Source organism: Hordeum vulgare, chromosome 5H, assembly GCF_904849725.1.
Source record: "Hordeum vulgare subsp. vulgare chromosome 5H, MorexV3_pseudomolecules_assembly, whole genome shotgun sequence".
Classification (NCBI taxonomy): Eukaryota; Viridiplantae; Streptophyta; class Magnoliopsida; order Poales; family Poaceae; genus Hordeum; species Hordeum vulgare.
In genome coordinates, this window is record NC_058522.1 from 565,216,910 (window position 1) to 565,233,392 (window position 16,483).

The 16,483-nt window shown below is 45.5% G+C and overlaps 2 protein-coding genes across 2 annotated transcripts; one reads left to right on the plus strand and one right to left on the minus strand.

Moving 5' to 3' along the window:
* Positions 1 to 723: 723 nt before the first annotated feature.
* On the minus strand, positions 724 to 3,128 carry LOC123453089 (protein NRT1/ PTR FAMILY 5.7-like). Its single transcript, XM_045129850.1, has 2 exons — positions 2,660 to 3,128; positions 724 to 2,527 (listed from the first exon to the last, which is right to left on the minus strand). The coding sequence occupies exons 1-2, from the start codon at positions 2,811 to 2,813 to the stop codon at positions 930 to 932; spliced, it is 1,752 nt and encodes a 583-aa protein (XP_044985785.1). The 5' UTR covers positions 2,814 to 3,128; the 3' UTR covers positions 724 to 929.
* An 8,243-nt stretch (positions 3,129 to 11,371) lies between these two features.
* Positions 11,372 to 13,554, plus strand: LOC123453090 (ras-related protein Rab11C). Its single transcript, XM_045129851.1, has 3 exons — positions 11,372 to 11,479; positions 11,643 to 11,863; positions 12,822 to 13,554. The coding sequence occupies exons 2-3, from the start codon at positions 11,699 to 11,701 to the stop codon at positions 13,302 to 13,304; spliced, it is 648 nt and encodes a 215-aa protein (XP_044985786.1). The 5' UTR covers positions 11,372 to 11,479; positions 11,643 to 11,698; the 3' UTR covers positions 13,305 to 13,554.
* Positions 13,555 to 16,483: the final 2,929 nt, after the last annotated feature.

The window sequence follows — 16,483 nt, forward strand, 5'->3', positions numbered from 1 at the left end:
AGCCAACACCAGTAGGGATGGAGTGGCTAGGGTTTTCTCCTTGCTTCCTTCACCAGAAAATACTCACAATCATTGGATGCAGCGAGAATCAACGACAGACATGTGTTGAATTAATGGGCTGATATTGGACTGCCAACACACCTCCATGTAAAGGGACTTGGCCCAACACTATATCTAGTAGAGAAGCCCCTGAATTGTTGCAAGACTTCACTATATGCATCCGCTATTACACGAGGCGAGGAGACCCGACATCATTTGATCAGTCCGCTACACAAAACGATCGACCACATAGAAACACACACATCCTAAGAGCAACTCCAAGAGACGTGCTATCTAAGCGGCGCTCTGTAAAAAAACCTCTTTTAGCGCGCGCGGATCCGACTTGGGCGCTCCAGAAGTCGCGCAAAAATTGCGCGCGCTATACTCGATCCGGTGCGCGGATCAAAACGGTATCGCGTATTTGATGCGCCCGTCCACGCGTGCTGCAAACTCTATGCTACTGCAGGTGGGGCCGCTGGATTGGAACGCATTTGTTTAGTGTGCTAAAAACGCTATTTTGGTGTTGTATATTTTTTAGGACGCTTGTTAAAGATGCTCTAAGACACATTTAGATATGTTTTAGCAAAATTAATGATGGGTGTGTCTAGAACACATCTAAATGTGATATAGTTATTGCATATCTAACTGATTAAACAAGCATATAAAATGATAATATATCTACGTAAGATTAATAATATAGGATTTAGATGTGCAAATACTTATCTCAGAGATATATATGGGTTTTAAGAAAACCGATGCTCTAATCCCTTGACTAATCCTCACGAACCAGATTTCAGCCAACGATGATGCCATTGGCTTCGACCATCCTTCCTACCTAGCCCACGGTTGGATCCTTACTTGATTACCACTACGGCACTGCTGCAACTTGGTTAAGGGGCGGTGGCGGTGGCGAACTCAACGTCGCCGGCGCCGCCCATCTCGACGCCGACCCTGTTGCCCTTTACGGTCTGCTTGTACGAGTACCGGGCGGCGACGATCACGTAGAAACCTAGGTTGACGGCGGAGATAGCAGCCAGTAGCCAGTAGAAGAGGTCCAGCCTGCTCCGGCTCAGGTCCTTGCCGAACCACCCGCCCCGCCGCCCGCCGTGCGAGCTCACGCGGTCCGCCGCCGCGATCACCAGGCTGCTCAGGAAGCTCCCGGCGCCGATCACGCTCAGGTACAGCCCGATGCCCAGGCTGCGCATGGTGTCGGGCACCTGGTCGTAGAAGTACTCCTGGAGGCCCACCAGCGCGAACCCGTCGGCCACGCCCATCAGCGCGAATTGTGGCACCAACCATAACACCGACATGGTGGCGGTGGAGTGCAGGCGCCGACGCTCGACGACCGCGGCCACGGCCATGGCCACCACGGCGAGCGCCAGGCCCACGCCGATGCGACGAAGGACGCTGAGCCCGCGCTCCGTCCCAGTCGCGCGGCGCAGGCACGGCTCGAGCACCTTGTCGTATAGCGCCACGGTGGCGATCATGGCGATGGCGGCCAGCGCGAAGATGGACGCCGGCGGGAGCACGAAGTGCGGGCCGAGGCGCCGGTCCATGACGCTGCCCTGCTTGACGAAGAAGGTGGACACCTGCGCCGTCGTGATGCCGAACGGGAGAGTGGCCACCCAGATGGGCACCATCGACACCACCAGCTTCGTCTCCTCCACCTGCGTCACCGTCGCCAGTCGCCACGCCCCGCGCAACACCTCGCCATCATGCTCGACGATTGCCGCCTTGTCGAGACACCGGAGCTGGTCGGTGTGGCAGAGCAGCCTCTTCTTGCCGCAGTCCTCCTCGTACAGCTCGCTTGCATCGGCTGGCAGCTGAAGGCGCCGCTTCGAGACGGCGGCCACGACGACCCGAAGCAGCGGCGTGAGCGGGCTGCCCTGCGGCACCCTGTACCGGTACGTCCTCCAACCCGCGAGGTACACCACGAGGGAGCACCCCATGACTGCAGCGAGCAGCACGGTGGCGGCGCCCCATCCGACCCGCTCCTGGACGTACACGACGACGGTGACCCCGAGCAGCACCCCGGAGCAGAGCGCGCAGTTCCACCAGTTGAAGTAGGACATCTTCTGCAGCCGCTCGCCGGCGTGGCCGTCGTCGAACTGGTCACCGCCAAAGCTCTCAAGCGCCGGCTTGTGGCCGCCGGTGCCGACGGACACGAGGTAGATCCCGACGAAGAAGAGCGTCTCGTGAACCCGCGGAACCGAGGCGCCTTCCGGCCTGAGGCCCGGCGCCAGCTGCGCCACGGCCAGCAGGGCGAGGCCGAGGAGGTAGACGACGGTGGAGAGGAGCACGGTGCGGAAGCGGCCGAGGTAGGCGTCGGCGAGGAATCCCCCGAGGAGCGGCATGAGCGTGGTGACGCTCATCCAGTAGTTGGCGTTCTCGGCGGCGACCTTCATGTCCTGGTGCAGCACCTTGGTGAGGTAGATCATGAGGCTGGTGGCGATGCCGAAGTAGCTCAGCCGCTCGCTGAACTCGATCACTGCCAAAACCACGGACACAACAACAAGTCAAGAACGTTCACACCACACACTGCCACCATCAACCAACTGAACAGAGACAGGGAAAGAGACGGACAGATCTGGCAGGCAGTTCGAGGAGGTAGCGAGCTTACGGATGATGAACATGGCGGCCCTCCAGGAGCCAGTGGCGGCGCGGAGGGGCATGCGGCCGCGGTGGTCGACGGAGGAGTCGTCCACCCATCTCTCCTCCTCGAGGATATGGCGGAAGCTTAAACCCTGCTGCGGCTGCTGGTGCTGCTTCGTCATCACCGGCCGAATCAATCAACGCCTTTCCAGAAGACAGAACCGCGCGCGGCCGGTTTCTTTCCGATTCGCCGGAGCACAGCACGTAGTCGACTGATGCGTGGTTGGTGGTGGTGTGAGGCTGGAGGAAAAGGTTCTCGGCGTTATATAGGCGGCTGCTAGCGATCTAGTGCGGCATGGACCGAGGGGAGCAGGCAGGAGAAGCTGGGGGAGGAAAGGGAGGGAGCATCGGAGGAGATGTGTGCGCCGCGCACGCGTGGATCGAATCCGCGAAAGGAGGCCGTGTTCCTGAAGCTCTTTCTGAGACGGACGGACGGACGGCCAACGAATCGGCTGGAGGACTGTTTTGTTGTTTGTATTTTTTTGCGTGTGTCTATTTGCAGAAGTGTCACAGTTACTACTGACAGCTAGTACAGTTACTGCTGACAGCCCGTGGCAAATTAGGGAGTAAGTAAATGCTCCAGCCCGCCGAGTTTTTTTTTTTTTTGAGTAGAGGCAGGACGTTTTTGCACACGTTTTGCAAGACTCGTGGCGTTACTTTGACCTATTAAAAAGATTCGAAAATCGCATTCATATCCAAATGTCGATTGCTAGTAGTAGTAGATTTCTATGGAATAGCAGTAACGTACGTACGTAGGTGTTGACTTGCATGTGACGGCAGGAGTAAGAGCGTACGTACGTTGTATATGTATTCCTGAAAAATAGCAGTAACGTATGTACATTCACTCAGCTCGTTTAGCACCAGTACGTACAGCACACACCAGCCACCGTATTCATTGGCTATACAGTGCAGCAACACAGCACAGCACAGCACAGCACACGTGAGAGTATCTGAGCACAGGTAGCGCTGACTTTTGCGGTGGAGCCACGTGTTCCATCTTCCATGCGTGCGAGCGTTTCTTCGGGCGGGAAAGGCCGGATGCCGCACGCATCGGACGGCCGGTGATGTGTGGAGGACGTGGGCGCGACGCCTCCGAGTTCCGTCAGCCATCCGATGAACGATGTGCTCCATCCACTCTTTGGCCTGCTGATGTGGTCGATGAACCCGTGTACATGATGCAATTAGAGATGGATGGCTCGCTGCTTACGTACAGTTTTGGCTTGTTTGGTTATTTGTACGTTTTTTTGGTGTATGCTTCTAGACTGTTTCGAGGGTTTTCATGCTCTCACACATGTTCTTTGTGTCGTTTGGTCTCCTGCATTTAACCCAACTAGCATTCTCTTTCGTAGTGTAAATTGCACTGGTACAAACATGCATATGAAAAAACAGTCAAACTGACCGTTCCTGGCGGGCCTTGCTCAAGGGTGCTTCAAGTTTCGTGTGATGAAATTTTTGGAAAATGCCAGACCTACGGACTTTTTTTACAGAAGGTTACGGATTGATGGGTTTTCCTCCTCACTAATCTCCCTCCCAATTCTTAGGATGGGGCTGGCCTCATCTAAGTATCAATTAAAATAAGCCACTTCAACTTTGCCTGTAAAAATCATGTAAAACGTCCGTACTTGTAGCAAAGCTCAAATATTTCGTGCCAGCCAGTTAGAGCAACTTTAACATGACGACCCATTTCGTCCACCGTCGTCTGTTTGAATACGTGCGGACAAAAGTGATGGCCCAACATACCAATGCATTGTCAAAACGAGTTCGCTTCGCATCCGCGTCGATCCATTTTCCTGTTTAAATTTGAGACTGAAATGCGTCGATGAGGACGCGCGCGCCTTTTCGGTTTCTGTCCCAACTACTCGCTGTCAACATAATTAGTGACGGACACCCTCCGCGGGCCAACGTGTCAGCGACTACGATCAGTCTTTTTTAATCCAAGCGTGCGAAGAGGGTTCGGCCTCATCTGCTTCCAGACCCCGTCCCTATCTCGCCACCCCTTTGTTCCCTCGTCGGCGACCCTAGACAGCAGCCATGGCTGGCTCCACCCAAAACAACGGCAACGCCCCCGTTTACGCCCCGCGTGCTGCGCCCAGAGGAGGTCGCCTACCTCCAGCATAAGAGGACCCTAACGGAGGTGCACGCCTGTGCTGCGCCGCCGCCGTCACAAGCAGCCATGGCCGGCTCCGCCCAAAACAACGACAACACCCCCGTCGTCTATGCCCGCGCGCTGCTCTCGGAGGAGGTCGCCTACCTACAGCATAAGAGCGTGCTGCGTCTGGAGAGGAGCTCGCCCGTGTTGCGCCACCAGCTCTGCCCGCGCCGGCGCAGCCCAATCTCACCGCCGACGATGAGGACGCCTAGGGTGTTTATTATTTTTGTTCAATTATAATGTAATGGAGACATCTAGGCTCTCGTCGACCTTCGTGGTCGGCTTTTAATGTTTAATTAATGCTTGTTTATTATTTTTGAAAATGCTTTTTTTTACACACCGACAAAAAAAGGGTCGGGTCAGCGTTGGGCGCATGCACCGACCCAAACACCGAAATGGACGTTGGTGTCCGCCGGCCGACCGAAATGGATAAAAAGCGGACCAAATCACCGTCCGGTTGGGTCGTTTGTTTGGAGTTGCTCTTAGAGTCTAGTTGGGCATGATGCGCGTAGTCAAACATTCATTGGTGGTTCACGGTGTTTGTTTTCAATCCCCCAGTCTTCCGAGGGAGCAACTAGTTGGCGAGCATTTTCTCGGAAGCCTTTCTATGATTGCTCCCGCGCGCCGCCACTTGGCGCGTTTCCAGCACCCGCCACGTGTCGTGCTTTGAGCGTTTTCTTTGACTTTTGTTTTTTTATTTATTTTTTCGCACGCGTTTTCGCCTTTTTTGTGTGGGTTTTTCTGATTTTTTATGTTATGGTTTCTCACTGGTCTTTCGTAACTTTTAGAGAAAAAAATTCATTTTTTTCGCAAAAAATGCACTTTTTACACGAGAGGCATAATTTTTGCCTTCTGAGAGGCAAGACCGTGCCTCTCGAAAAGGAAAAAAAACGCATTTTCATTTTTTTGCGAGAATCACAGGTTTGCTTTTCACAAAATGCACGGTTTTGCCTTCGCGAGAGGCACGCACATGCTTTTCGGAAAGGAAAAAAAACGCGTTTTCTGTTTTTTTACGAGAGGCACGGTTTTGTTTCCGTGAAAGGCACGGTTTTGCTTTCGCGAGAGGCACGTCCGTGCCTCTCCCGAAAGGGAAAAAACGCGTTTTTTGTTTTTTTGCGAGAGACACAGTTTTGCCTTTGCGAGAGGCACACCCGTGGCTCTCCCAAAAAGGGGGGGAAACGTGATTTCTGCTCTTTTTTTCGTCAGAGGCACGGTTTTACTTTCGCGAGAGGCACGGTTTTGCCTTCATGAGAGGCACGATCCGTGCCTCTCGGAAAGGGAAAATAACCGCGTTTTCTGTTTTTTTATATCGCGTGATGCATGGTTTTTTCGTCCGGTTTTTTTCCGGTTTTTTTTATATTTTTTTTTGTCAAAACCTATTAAGATTAGATCTAGTTTTGAAGATCTCGACGCGAGAAAGTCAACGATGAAAACGGTTCGAAATTTAAATGCACGGTTTAGGGGATAAAATGTTTTGAAAATATGAATCTACGAAAAAAAGAAAAACTACCAGAATACGACAAGTGTCACGCATGGAGTGCGTCACTTATCACAAACTCTGAAGGTGAGAGTAGTCGTTAGAAAATATATTCACTCACTAATGATTTCGGTCTTCCGAGCTAAACTAACATTGTGTTCTATGGTCTGGCTCATTAAAAGATTTCGAGCATAAGTGTGGTCGCTCATTTTCGGAAGCTTCCGGGCTGGGTTTTCTTACATGTTTTTGTTTCGGGTTTCATTATTTATTTATGTTTTTTACTTTTTCATTTATTGAATTATTTTCATTTTTCATTTTTTGTTCTTTTTTCCTTTCATTTATATTTTTCAATTCTTTTTTCCAAGATGCTTGAATTTATAAAACTGATTTTTTTTTCTTCCAAAAATGTGTTTTTTTTCTCAAAATTTGTAACACTATTTTGTTATTTGAACTTTATATTTTTGAACAAACATTACAGATTATGAAAATTTCGAACTCATGATTTTTTCCAATTTCATGATCTTTTTGAACTAATAATAAACATTTTCTGAAACATTGAACTTGTTTTCATGAACTTTTCAGTGTTCCCTCTTTCAAGTACATGAATAAAACTTCGACTTTGCCGACTTTTTAAATTCTGACTTTATTTCTAATTTGTGAATGAACTTTATAGATTTTTATTTTTTTATTTGTGTTTTTTTAATTTATGAACTTTTATGAAATTCACGAAGTTTTTTAACAAAAAAATTGCAAACTGTTCCCTCAAATTCATGAACGTTTCACAATTTCATGAAATCTTTCCCTCAAAATTCATTAACTTTTTCCAAATTCGTGCATATTTTTTTATATTCATGATTTTTTAAATGAAATATAGAAACTGTCCTGAAATTAACAAATAAAGATTAAGTGTGTGATTATTTTTCATATTTGTGAGTTTTTTTTCAATTTTCATGATCTTTTCCCCAATTTGTGATTTCTTTCTCAAAGGAGCAAACCTTTTTCTAAACTGCTACAGTGGATCGACTCTCCTAGAGTACTATGCAAATGGATCGGCCCAATCTCAAATAGCATAATACACCGTTTCAAATATTTCTGGGGTCTTTATGTGCAACTAGATGATGCCCCGCACGTTGCTGCGGGAATTTGTTAAGAATTTTGTGACTAACGTCCATATTGTAGCAAAGATAACACATTGAATCAACAATATGAGCATATGGAGGTAATTATAAGAGACAACATGCTTTCATATATGTAATAACTCAAATTTATTAGTAGTATAAATATAAATTGTATGATTGCATGAGCAATATTCTTAGCATGATCTATTTGATGTTTCTTGCAGTCTTCTTCAATTACTGCGACCTGCTTATATGGTGTCCCATTTTGTTCATTCTTTCAAATTACCCGATATATGGGAGAATGAATGGTCGTAAGATGGGTTAGTGTGTTTCTTGGACCTATAGGCAGTAGAGAAGTGTAATATAATGCAGATGATATAAGAGTTTATTCACACAAATATAAGAGTATATGTAGTGTTCAAAGCATATAGAAGTATCAGAATGTTTCCCGGTTAGAATAGGTGGGCATCAATGCAGATGATATAAGAGTTTATTCAGACAAATATAAGAGTATATAGGTAACCGGCATGGAAGGCGCCATAGCATGTATATTCTTTGTAGAATAGACTGAAGTTTAAATGATGTAATTTTTTTTTTGCATTGTGAGTAGTAGAGAATTAACTGAATAGTACAGCGAGCTGGTTAATTCAGAAGAGTTGGTTTAGTTTAATCAAGTTAGCTGATTTACCCTCACGCAAATTTCTGCTTTGACATGCATACAGTTGCAACTTTTTTTGGAAACAAACTTTTGTTAGCGTGCAAAAAATTTAACAGGCACATGCTTTTAGTATGATTAAAATAATGGACTGAACCTTAACAAATGCAGAAAGAGTAAGCTGATCAAAGCATAGTCATTGACATCATTGAGCGGGGGTTCAAAGATTTATTACAGACCTATGATTGACTGATGGCAAGCAGGGTAAAAATAATCAACATGTAAAATGCATGATAGAAGTCTGACAGCAAAAGACGCAACGGAGCATAGGAAGATTGGCAATGGAGGAATATGGAAAACCTGTCAAAAAGTGTCAAAATAGATTGCAATAGACTGAGAGGTACGCTGATGTGTCTCAGGCAGTATGCGTGCCACAGCAGGCGATCTTGTGAACAACAAAGACTTCAAGTTCGTCACATGAAGGTCGTTTATATTTTTCAAGGTAGCGTGGGGTGGGCAGGATGAGGACGGGAATTTAGAAGATGAAGGAGAGGGGCTGTTGAATACCCATCCAAGGTCATTTAGAAGGTTGTTTAGGAATAGCATCGGTTACCAATGCCTCTATTTGATGGGAATTGAATGTGAGTAGGAAGAGGGGCTATCGTGGAGATTGGAGATTAAAGGAGGCAGCCATTGGAATCCTCTGCGAGAGAAAATAAAACGCCCCATGGGGACTCGCTTGGGAAGATAAACTGGCCGGTGTCGTGGGCCTTCAGGGGAAACGAAGCGTTCCATTTACCTGGTGAACGAAGTGGCCAAAAAGAAAAATAGGCACCAAACAAAGTCAGCGAAAAACCTGCCGAAAATGACGTCATCGAGTGATGTGGCATCACCAGAGTGTAGGAAAAATCACTAGTGGGAGGTAGCTATTTAGGAATAGAGGATGGGCTCGTAGGCGTCGTAGAGCACAAACTGACCTAGGGGGTTACACACCAACTTGCTTGTGAGAAGTGAGCCACGATGCACAACCTGGTGGAGGGGAGGAAAGGTAAACCACATTTAGGGGCTAGTTCTTTTGCTTTTTTTAGACAAAGCTAGTTCTTTTACTGACTTTTAGAATAAGCTATGGAAAACATGTTTTAGTTACACATACTTTTTGTTGCACTTAACACAAATACAAGTCACACAGTTTGAAAATGTGCAACTAGTGTATATATAAAATACATCCAACCAAGGGAAAAGTTTGAAACCCCAAAACTAAATCATCAAAAGTGCAACAAATTAATTATTTTGTACATTATAAGTACAAGCATTGCATGTTTGGAAAATGTGAAGAAATGTATTTTTAATGTGCAACTGGCCTTTTATCAAAAAGGCCAAAGGTGCACGTAAAGAAAGTGAAAATAGCTACATATTACAAATACAATGTTTGGAAAATGGGGTAAAAGAATTTATTGATCTGTCTAATGCCAAAACCGTCCTTAAACAAGCTTAAAATAGAGGCAGGTTTATAATTTGTTACTCAAACATGTCGACCAAGCGAGAGAAAAAGGGTTGACCATTCAATTCTCAATACCATTTTGCACCTTTCGAAAACCCATGAAGGTTTAGGGCATCTCCAACGCCGACCGCAAAATCAATACCATCCACCAACTGGTCCGGATTAGTCCACGAACAATGATACGGGAGTCGGCCATTCAAACTTGTGTCCTAACCGCAACACTCGAAATAGTTATGAAAAATAGCATAATTCATCCATAAAAAACATGTAATTATCCCTAGTACAACAATAGTATAAATGTGAAAAAATACATCTAAGATAACCGGATGTTCAGTAAGCTTTTAGAATTTGCCGATTTCAAATTCAACGATGTTAAAATCAGAGCCGGTACATGTCGTCTGACATATGCTTCCCCTTGGGATTCAACCAACCATGTAGTTGCATGAATGGTCCGCCCTAGGTCATGTAGTACACGAAACAGACGTCCGAACCGTTTGGTCTAGACGGATGCATGTGATTTGAGTGTCCTTGTCGGAGATGCCCTTAGGCAGAATATGTATATTGATGTGTTTATCTTTATTTCTACTCATATTGTATTGACGAGCTAATATTGTTGAATTTTTCATGAAAAAAATGAACCAGAGATAAACTGAATCTTAACACTCAAGAAAAGCTTAAAATTCTAGATAATTATCAAAAACTTAGTTGATCTTGTTCTTTAATCTTCTTACGATATTCGTCTCGTTATGCAAGTTTCTTAATCCAGAAAATGAAACTTCGTGAGATTTAAATAGAACGAATCACGTGTGTTCTTATATGTCAAAGTTTACCTTTTGCACTTTCAAATATGTTCTATTAAGCTCTCCTAAATTTTGCACATTTTTAATTCAAATTATTCGTAGTTTATTTGTTTTTTTAAAAAAATACACATATTTTTGTTACTAGTTTTTTCTTTGCCAGGATATTTTTGTTAAGTTGTGATGTATTTGGGGAACATCTTTTTTCTGTTTACACGCCCTATATGAGTTCTGCAAATTTTGAAAGTTTAACAGTGTCAACAAGCTTGTCCGATGCAAAATCAATGTGCACGTGAGGAAATTGTTGCGGTACACTCTCACGTACCACAATCAATCTGTGCACAAAACTGGATAGTAAATTCTACTCCATCCGTTCTAAAATAAGTGTCTCAAACTTAGTACAAATTTGTACTGAAGCTAATACAAATTTAAGACAGTTATTTTGTGACGGAGGGAGTATTTTGAAACCCTGAACTCATGGAGCTGCTAGTCGCTAAAATTGGGACCCGAAGTCGGTCATTATTGCGGCTCGGATCGTGTTTATTTGGCATTAGCTACCACGAATCCTCAAAAAATAAATAAGAAAACATTAGCTACCACGAATCCTAAAAAAAACAAAAGAAAGGCATTAGCTACCAGGAGCTATTATCTCCCCTAGTACTGAAAGAGTGTCGGTCTCGTCTACGCAAGATAGAGTTGAGAAACAAGGGATGTTCCATTTGTCAGTGGCACAAACCGACGGTGCTGAAAAACAGCGGAAGCTGACCCCAACAATAAAATAAAACAGTGATTCCATCGAAAGTAGTAGTACATAAAATTTGTCTAGTAAAAAAAAACCCGAAGTAAATAAATAACAAAACAGTGATCCGATGATAATTGTGAACTACAGTAATCCCCAATAATTAATCAGCAACCATTTTGGCCTTGGGTGGCTGCCCCGCTGTATACCCACCAGTACCACCACCGCCCCCACTCCGCCTCTCGTTTCGTTTCGGTTTCCTTCCACCCTCCCTCCCCCTCCCCACCCACCCCCCTCTCCTCTCCGGCGCGCCTCCCCCCACCGGCGAATCCGCAACCGAATCCAATCCCAGGTACGCGCGATTCCCCTCGCACCCGCGGCGATCCCCCCCCCCCCCCCCCCCCCGCCCGCCCCGGCCGGATCCCGCGGCCCGCTCCCCTTCATCCGTATCCTCGACTACCTACCCACTGATCTCCGCCTCGGCTGGCTGGATCTCGGCCGCGCGGTTGGTGCAGGATCCGCGTGCGGCGGCGGGCGGGCGGGCGGGCGGCGGCGGAGGAGGTAGGAACACATGGCGCACCGGGTGGACAACGAGTACGACTACCTCTTCAAGATCGTGCTCATCGGCGACTCCGGCGTCGGCAAGTCCAACATCCTCTCCCGCTTCACCCGCAACGAGTTCTGCCTCGAGTCCAAGTCCACCATCGGCGTCGAGTTCGCCACCCGCACCCTCCAGGTAGCCTCCCACCATCACGATCTAGGGATTTCCTCCTCCTCCTCCTTCTTCTTCTTCTTCTCCCCACGCTTTTAGTGGTCTGGGACTGGGGATGCATGCGCACCTGATGTACCCACGGTTTTGATCTAGATCGTTCCAAGTTAAGCTAATCTCTATAATGATGATGCCTCTTTTGCACGTGTTGCCTGCTGATAGGTAGTCTAGTACCCACGGCTGCTTTTGCATCATTGTGCTGTGTGTGCCATTTGTTTTATCTGTGGTCAGGAGACCCCTGGAATTGGTTGCACAAAAATGTGCTAAGTTGATTCTGCAAGGGCAGTATATCAACTTTTAAGTCAGATCTGGCTTTTATAGCAACCGTCTTTCCTCATCAAAAATGAAGAAGGAAACTTGCAACTGTGACCAAGACTTGTTGTGCTGGTTTATTTACATAGAAACTATGGAAATTATCTACAAGTCCACACTCCTTTCTCAGTCTTGTAAGACCGGTTTCAGTTGAACCAATGCTCATAAACTGTCACAGCAATTGCAGTTATGCATGGCATTTAGTTTTCGCTGGCACTTGAATATGAATGGCTGACTCAGCTCACGTAGCGTCTGTGCACTGTATTGTCATGATTTATGGATCAGACCTTTCGATCTTCATCTCTCGGAACATGGCCTGTTTATATAGAAGAGTACATCTTAAAAGAGCACTTAAACTTTTCAAGTTTAGGAGCTGTTTCATTTTATCATGTACGCGTGTTACTGCTCTAGTATAGTCAAACTTTTGAAGTGAATTTTACTAATTCTAGGATAATGCATCTATCATTTGCTTGTTTTTCTATTGCCATGTGTATATCTTTGGCAAGTTTTATTTTAGCAAGTAAATTTTCATGTTCCATTTCTCTGAGATAGTGTTTGTATTACCATTTTAGTTCTGTTGGTTTTCTGATCGAGTCTGGAAGTATGATTACAGATAGAAGGCAAGACCATTAAAGCTCAGATATGGGATACTGCTGGCCAAGAGAGGTACCGTGCAATCACAAGTGCTTACTACAGGGGAGCTGTGGGAGCACTTTTGGTGTATGACATAACAAAGAAGCAAACTTTTGAAAACATCAATAGGTGGCTTCGTGAGCTCCGTGACCATGCTGACTCCAACATCGTTATAATGATGGTTGGAAACAAGTCTGATCTCAACCACCTGAGGTCAGTCCCAGAGGAAGATGGCCAGGCATTAGCAGAGAAGGAAGGGCTATCCTTCCTCGAGACCTCAGCACTGGAAGCCTTGAATGTCGAGAAGGCGTTTCAGACTATCCTTTCCGACATCCATCAGATCATAAGCAAGAAGGCGCTTGCTGCCCAGGAGGCTGCTGGCAGTGGACCTCCGACTCAAGGAACCACCATCAATGTTGCCGATTCATCCGGTAACACAAAGAAAGGGTGCTGCTCTACCTAGGGTGTGAACAGAGAAGTGGTGCTTCTGCAAAAGGATGCTCATATGGATCTCGCGGCGCTCTAGGTGTTAGTTGGGTCCCTATGACTCCTTTTGGCCTGTAATTCTGGTGAGGTTGTATTAAAGTTCATACTGCTAGAAAGAAATTATCCTTGGTAGATACCGTGTGTAGTTGCAAATTTTTGGTAGAGACCATTGTTTGTCAGTCAGACTTACTACAGTTTCAGAGCAATATCATGTTTCCTTTCAGGTATATGTTTGTCCTATGACATTTGATGCCCCGAATTACAGGAGCACGAACAATGCGATATCTATATCTCTTTTACTTGTTATGTGGATTGTGGTTTCATCCGAACATCTTTGTCCTACAAATGACATGTCGTGAACATTGTTGTTGTGACCCGAGGAGCAGCTCACCCGTTCCACTTTGTATGGCTTTCTTTCTTTCCGTTGATCCTGCTTGCACATTCTCTTGTGGCTTCAACTATACTGTTCTGAATTCTGATTTGATGCGTTCTTTCAATGTGTTATCAGTGTGTTTGTGTAATATATCTTTCAATGTGTTCTCAGTGTGTTTGTGTAATATATCTTTCAATGTGTTCTCAGTGTGTTTGTGTAATATATCTGGATTTCAGTTCGTTGCATTCACACGGAATTGGTCCCGTGTTCCTCTGCTTTAGCATATGTTGCTTTCGTGGCCCATTGCCAGCACAGCTGCATAATGCCTAATCCATGCGAAGCTCGTGCTTCCATTCAACCTTAAATCTCCTGCAAACTTTCAGCACCTTAATTTCATTTCTGCTTTTATACCATCTTTTCAGGCTCGGCGGATCCATTCCGCGACATTTCATGGCTTTTTTCGCGACAAGATCGCAAAAGATTGTTCAGATGCCCAGTCTTTCAGACATCAGCCATCAGCCTGAGTGGTGACCACTGCAAAATTTGAACAGAATTACACGAACACGAAAAAGATCCTGCTTGCATTCGGATGGTTTGTGTAGTGCACAGTGCTCGTGTAATGCACCTGGATTGCATTTCGTTACATTCTGATGGAATCGGTCCTGTGCTCTTCTGCTTTAGCATACATCATAATCTGTTTCCACGTTGCATTGTCAGTACAGTTCAGGCCATGCAAAGCTCATGCTTCTATTCAACCTTAAACCTCCTTTGAGCTTTCAGAGATGTTCCTTCATCTCTGCCTTTATGCCATCTTTTCATAGCTCGGCCAATCCATTCCATGGCATTTCGTCGCCTTTTTTTTTCGTAAGATCGCAAAAGATTGTTCAGATGCCCAGTCTTTCAGACATCAACTGATACCACTGCGAACTTTGAACACAATTATTAGCGCCAACCTTCACACACAAGGCTCTGGAGCGAACATCAGTCGGTTCAACATCTCGCAAGCTCGCCATCTCGAACCGTTGTTCATCTGGAAGGAGAATATGTTCTCTTTCGCCGCCGCAAAATGGCGGTCAAATCCTTTGGGCCCGTATGGGTAGGGGCAGATCAGATGCTCGCAGAACGATTTTGTCAAATGTAGAGTCTGGTCCGGGGCCTGATGAAGTACTCCCCATCGGTCGACACGGCGTTTGCCGAATCCTGTTCCTTCACTTCCAGGAATCTGCTGGTCGCCCAGCTACAGCCTATACCTCTCTTTTCTGTCATTTAAATCCCTCCTTTTTGCAGGCAAAATCTGTTGTGCGATCCAAATCTAGTACCACTACATCTCTCCATGTTCCATCATGATCTGCTCTTTGCTTATGATTACCAATCAAGTATTTTTGAATTTGAGAAAGTTGGCTTTCTGGGTACCTGTACAAATCGTACTCTTGCAAAATATTGCATCGAATAAAGATGTGTAAAATGAGGAAATAACATCATAGTTGTGCTGACAAGTGCACGCTGGGGGGCGTATGTTGCCGATTAATATTTTCCAACTCGCCCGATGGTAGGGTTCAATTCAGATTTTGTATGTTTTATGTCATATCTCCTTTATCCTGATGCCCAGTGTCCTGCATTCTGTGGCTAAGCAAGTACAGAGTGGATGCCTGCCATGGTTCAGCTCCATGGTCAAAAGGGGTTTATGCAAGTACAAGAAAATAAAGAGAGAAGAAAGAAGGGGTTTATTCTCTTCTGCACCCAGTAAACTAGGAATTAACAAGATAACTACAACTGGAGTATTAATCAAAGGTGAAGATTACCCCTGCGACCTGATGATGGCATGCGCACTTTGGGGAACAAATTCAGTGTGAGATACCCAAAATGATATATATGTGCTCTTCCTCCCCTATCATGGATGGATGGCAACTATGAGTGTAGTATATGAATTGGATGTCGATGAATGTTAAATATTCCCATCAATTGTACCTTGCCTATCATGGAAAAGAAGGTTCATCCCACAATCTATATGCCTGTCCTAATCAGAGCTGAACCTGGCTGCATAAAAAACTTGTGGCTAATTTGGTCTGCAAACTAGTAGACCAGTTAGGGTAATTGAGTACTAGCAAGTGTTGAAATTCCACTCTAGCTAGATGCAGGTTAAAAAAGGATTGATTTGCAGGCCATGCGGTTGACCGAGATGTTATTACTGAATGAAACTGGAGCTAATCATTCTGTGCCCCATCATGGAGTTGTGGCTGGAAATTCCCTGCTACCGACAGCCACACCTCATGCCACACAACATAAGACACAAGGAACCGATTCCTTCAATATACTACTTATTTACACATCCAGATGCAATAAGCACTAATTAATCTTCTGCCTCCATCATCAGAAGATCCAGACTATATCTAGTCCAGACATTTGTTGGCCTACCTACCACCCAAAGCTGCACTTACAATTAAGTAAGTAAATGTGTTTGGTTGGACAACAACATGAAAACATATATATTGCGCAAAACTCATTAACTTAATTAGGATGACAAAGGTGGCAGCAGCACTGGAGAAGGTTCTTTGCTTCTGGCTGATCTAGACATCGATTTTTCATCTTTTTTGGGGTGCAAAAGCACATTGTGAGTATATCTAGAGAAGAAAAAGAACACGCACAATTTAAGTAAATTAGAATAAATCTTCTGCATCCAGCATCAGAAGATCTATCTACCACCCAAAGCTGCACTACAAATTAAGCAATGTGTTTTATTCTACAACAAAAAGCATACTATGTTTGCACCAAACTCATCAACT